This window comes from Asparagus officinalis, chromosome 5, assembly GCF_001876935.1.
Source record: "Asparagus officinalis chromosome 5, Aspof.V1, whole genome shotgun sequence".
NCBI classification, from domain to species: domain Eukaryota; kingdom Viridiplantae; phylum Streptophyta; class Magnoliopsida; order Asparagales; family Asparagaceae; genus Asparagus; species Asparagus officinalis.
The window spans coordinates 118048433-118054110 of record NC_033798.1 but is presented as its reverse complement, the minus strand read 5'-3'; the positions used below and the strand labels follow the sequence as shown (position 1 = coordinate 118054110).

At 37.2% G+C, this 5678-nt stretch overlaps 1 protein-coding gene across 1 annotated transcript in view; it reads left to right on the top strand.

Moving 5' to 3' along the window:
• Nucleotides 2222-5678, top strand: part of LOC109843490 (anthranilate O-methyltransferase 3-like) — a 6185-nt gene continuing 2728 nt past the window's right edge. The window contains exon 1 of the mRNA XM_020412426.1: nucleotides 2222-2343. Coding sequence (XP_020268015.1) covers nucleotides 2269-2343 — 75 coding nt within the window. The 5' untranslated portion in view covers nucleotides 2222-2268. The remainder of the gene's footprint in view (nucleotides 2344-5678) is intronic.

Below are 5678 nucleotides of genomic sequence, written 5' to 3'. Positions count from 1 at the left end.
CCTATTTATAGGATTACACTAGTCTTAGAGATTTTAACTTTAAACAATTCATAATTATCTAGAACTCTATCCATAACAATTAAGGATAGAATAGATTTGTTCAAAAACTTTATCCATAACAATTAAGGATAGAAATAGATTTATTCAAAAACTTTATCCATAACAATTAAGGATAGAAATAGATTTATTCAAAAACTTTATCCATAACAATTAAGGATAGAAATAGAATTGCATTGCATGTATACCTCTTCTAATGACATTAGTGAGACCAATTGGGTCCCATATCGAGAACCAATTATTAATCAAATTAATAATTTTAATTTAACAATCAAATCCCTATCCGACCAATTGTTCATAAAAGCTCTTCCATAATATGGGATTAATTATTAATAAATAATATCTTACATTCAATCCCTTCCAGTATCATTTATTCTAGGCAACTCTTTTAAGTAGGACAACTCACCTATTTGCTCATGTCTAAATTTGCAATTCCCATGAACATAAATAAAAATTATTTTGAAACATCAAAATATTTTATTTTTTATAAGAAAATAAATTTTGTAAAAATATTTTCAAAGCTACCTGCCGGCAGGAATTTAATAGCTTCATGGGAATGCATAATAAATTAACTCATCATAATGAGCATACTGGATCCTATCTAGACATCCATCATTTTCCTAAATGAAATTTAGCAACCCAATGTTTCAGGTTGTGTAGCGCTTGCTAAACAAGCTTAACCATCACATCAAAGCATACTAAATTATCAAATCGAAAATGATAATATCATCAAGTCAAAGGGACCATGTAACAATTTGAACTCTCTATCTCTTAGGTGACTCATCCTAGAGAATTCAAATACGGTCTAGTGCTACACACATCATAATGCGTGCTTATGACATACACCCGGAGAATCTCCATTCTCGATGGTTGAGACCCACCACCATATCTCATATATCGGTGTCATGCATAATAACCTGTTATAACAAAGTTATCCTTTACTAGTTATAGGTTAAGCACAAATTTAAGAAATTTCTAAGTTAGATCATATCTCCAAGCAAGTGACCATCACAATGCATGATCTAACAAAATAACTTCTAAGGATATATATAACAATTATATAAATAATAACCAAATTATGTGCAACAATTAAATTTATTAACATTACAATATTATTACATAATTTGTATTGGATGTTCAAGGGCAAATTATTATTACTATTCCAACAAAAACAACATAAAATGGCATTCTGAAAGTTGTTAGGGGTTTAGTGTGATTTATCCAAAAGATATTGAGTGTTTTCTGCAAAAGTCATTTGGGGTAACTAGTGTGACTTTGAAGGTTCATAGGGCTTTACTGTAAGACGCTGTAATTGTTAGGATTGTGTCTTTGATTCTTTGTATACCTTCATGAGAAATAGATATGACTAAAAATATATCATGATTAGGAGATTGGGTCGCATCATAATTATGAGTTTATTTGCTATTATAGTTAGGAAATTATGCTAGAGATAGAGTTTTGGTTTCTATATATATATTCTTCTATTGTTGGAGGAAAAGCCAAGGAGGAGAGGAGAGAGAGATCTAATAATCTTGTAATCTAGGGTTAGCAAAAGGCGTAAAAAATATTGTGCAAGAGGCGAGGGTTTCATGGTTTTATCCGTGCAAAAGATTACAATACTGTGAGAGAGTCCGTCCAAAAAATTATAAGGAATGAGTTTTGGAGAGAATATGAGAGTTGATTATGTATGTGAGGTTGAGAGATTGAGAGACGTGAGTTGAGTGGTTCTTATTATAGTTCTCTCTCATACATAGTGAATTTCTCATATTGTTGTCCCGTGGATGTAGGTCGAAGTTGGTCGATCGAACCACGTAAATCTCGGTGTTCTTTCTTCTTTATGGTTGTCTTCCATCTTATAGATTGTGGGTTGACTTCTTAGTTGTGGAGATCCCTAGTAAGGGGGGAGACTAAAATCCCCAAAAGAAAGTTCATGGGGGTTTAGCGTAACTTACCCTTAATTTCTATAATTTACCCTCAAGAACATGCTTCAACATGACAGTTCAAATTGGTCTCCCGTCCCTTCCTTGAATATGCGGTGCACGTTGCACCAATTAATGTGACTTGCATATGGCCAAAGGTTAGTACGGTGTGAGTTAACTCTTACGAAGTCAGTATAAAGACATGAAGGATGTTTGAAGCACAATAACAGCACTGTGGCCAGCTTTGGAGCAATAGAAGGAAGGGAAGCGATTAGTTAAACATAGAATAAAGATGGAAGTCGCTAAGATCCTTCATATGGTTGGAGGAGTAGGAGAGACCAGCTACGCTCTCAACTCCACACTTCAGGTTCTCACTCTCTTTTCGCCTTCTTTTTACACACCACACAGAGGCTCAGGAGATCATCTATTAAGTTGCGCTGTAAGCATTCGGCTAACACTTTTAAAAAAATTGGTCCAGCACCTATTTGGGTGAGTTCAGACTTAACAAAATTGTTGAGAATCTCTTACTCAGCCTCACCTTATACTACTAAAATGGATCGTGAAGGGGAAACATCTAGTTTCGCATGGGAATATGTCCTATGGCTTTTGTTCAATGCAACAAAAAAGAGAGGCGTAACGATTGTAGAAAACGTGGTTGAAGTAAGGAGTATAAGGTTCAGGTGTGATGAAAAGAGGGTCGCCGCGAAGAAGATTGCCTGTGTATTGTGGTTTGATTTGTCGTCGTAGCTTTGTGAATTGCAGCTCGTGTTTGGTTTTAGGTTTTTGGGTTTTTGGGATTCTCTGTCATCGGCTGCACCCCTCAGACTCGTTTGATTGTCGAGGGGCAAGTTTCCGCACGGCGGCGCCCGATCACAGTGTTTGTGAGATGAACGCTCCAAAGCCATGGATTTTAAGCCCGTAAATTTTGTAAGTACCACGCTCAAGCTAACACGATGCGCGAAAAAATGACTATACCACATAATTTTGGACATTTGTTAAAGGGAAAAAAAAGAACAAAACCCAAAAGTTCACGACTATTTTAACAAAACGCTCCATTACAAGATGTTGAGATTTTTGAGTTTTTTTTTTATGAGCTATTAGCATTTCAGATAAATACGAAAGAGGAGAGTCTTGTTATGGGCAGTCTATTGCATCCCTGAAAATTTTGTCGGGCTTAATTTTTTTTTGAATTAAGGCAGCGGAAGAAAAGTTTAGAAGTGTTGTTCGCGGCTTTCTAAAATTGCTCCTTAAACTATAGGATTGAAGTTAAAGCTCGAAATTTAAAAAGAATTTGTGGCAATAGGTCGCCCAAATAGGCTACAACTTCTTGGGTGTTTCTGAAATCTAACCTGAATCCCCACAAATTGATGTGGCCAGCTTAAAACCATTCATAAAACATCTAAATTAACCTTCAATCAACTTGCCTTTAAATTTCAATGATTCTATATAAAAAGCTTTCAAAGCTTCCTTCCAGATAACATTATATTTATTATGCTGCTTGTCCTCTACCCGAAAAAAGGGCAATCGGCACATAGCTAGCCGCATAGTGCCAACAGAGCAATATTGCAACTTATACTGCAAGCTCGCAACGCTACTTGAACAGCTTACCATGCTGATCTGCGGTTGTTCATCTGTGGGGCGCTAACGACTTTCATCACCATCTCCGCAGATTGGACGAAATTTTATGAGGTTTGCCAGGCGGCGGCAAGGACAATATAGGGACTGTCCAAGTGGCGGCGGAGCTTACGTTCTTACCTTAACCAAGGAATGGATAGGGTCCCTCGTCGGTAACGGCAGATTTAATTCTATAGGGATTCAAAAGATACTTGCCGACGTTAAGGGCGCGGATAAAATGGTTAAAAAAAGAGAAAGGTAGCAATATGCAGCACCCATATTAATACGCTGTTGGAAGTTATACTGATCTTTGGTATGGAGGGGGAGGGGTTGTTAGCCCCGTTGGCTGGAGCCGGTTGAACCGGTAACAGGGGAGATTTGAGATGACATCGGAGACTATTTGTGCCCAGCATCCAGCTCGTATAGGGCCTATCCACTTATGGCTATACTCAGCGCATTATGTGCTATTCACATTTTAATTTCATTTAATGGGCTGGATATCGAACAATGTATTACTCTGGGGTCTTTTTGGCGGCTCTGATTTCTAGACCTTGGTTGAGTCTGTATCGATGTTTTTTTGAGGCTTACTGCGTGCTCGTTAATTTTTATTTCTGATAGACCCAGACTCCTTTTATGCTTCATGAAGCCATGTTTCTCCAAGAATAATTCTCTTCTTTCAGGGTAACAGAGTCCAGGGTCTATCTGCAAAAATAAAACTAGAGGGTTATTGAGGACTGAAGCGAACATATAAGGGCTTTCCAAAGAGGGCGCGGACCTATCCACAAGTTAACCGAGATTAATGACAATGCTATTTTTCTCATAGAACTAAATGAAATGCGATGGTACCCTATCTGGAGCGGAGAAGAAATGGTCTGAGGACCATATGAAGATGAATACAGGATTGCTACGACTATGAGGAAGTAAACATTTAACGAGAACATATTTTTATGTTTAGTTATATAACAAGTCCCCGGCTGCACTTTGTGAATCTAAATCAATACATATTATGTTGGCAGTAATTCAATTTAAACAGAATTTCTACAAACAGTTTCTCAGGTTTGCCGCTCGAAGGAGATTGTATCGTGGGGGACCAAAGGATAGTCCATCACAACAGCTTATGGGAAGGCAGGTTAGGAGAGATATTTAGATCCTATGTAGGATGGGAATTTAGTGCAACTTTGTCTTTAAATGGATTATTAGGAAAAAGCACTTTTGAATTCTTTAGTATCAAGACGGCATGTGAAGTTACTCTCTGTTGAAACAGTATGTGACCACATTTTTTTTTTATTTTTTGAGTTGACTACGATATGGAAAATTATATTTTGATTTCTGATCGTGAAATGCCAGCGGAGTTTGCTAGCAACAAGGAATTAAAGTGGCGATCAGTTTTGATCTACCCGCTATATTGCAGCGCTGCATCATAGAGGATAGTAAAGGAATTTGTGCAAATGAAGGAATCATTATGATTTTACCAAGCAAGGTTTTCGAGCAATACTTTAATTGGGATCCTTTTGATGATGCTAAATGATGATTTGATTGGCGCCGATAGTCTCTCGTAAGGGCGGGAAGTAGAAAATCGCGATGAAAACTAATTATAGAACGCCGTAATGGAGGGAGCCCATGCTTGCGATCATTTCGGAGGTGCAGTATGGATGCTTTGTTACTCGCCAAAGATTACCATGTAAGCGTTTGGCCGAACATTCTATAGAAGGAGAAGAGCCAATATGTCAATTTTACGTAGCCGTCACAAAGAGAGGTGATTGATTTTATCGAGGAATGGAGTGGATGTTATCTCAATTTTATGTAATCCTAAAGTTAATTGTACGTGATGCTCATGCTTTGTGGCGTTGCTAACTCTAGTAAGAATATTGTCTTGTCAAAACTTAGACGAATATTTGTCGTAAGTTTGTTTATGCCTGAATGCTGTCTGACTTCCTATGTAGGAGAGTATGTTTCGTCAAAATTAGAAAATGCTTCCATCCTATTATGCTTGATTGTCATTGTGTTACAGAGTTAAGATCGTCATGTTCTTGTATCTAGCCATGTTTTCAACCAATTTATGTCCTTATGTAGTTGATATATAAGATG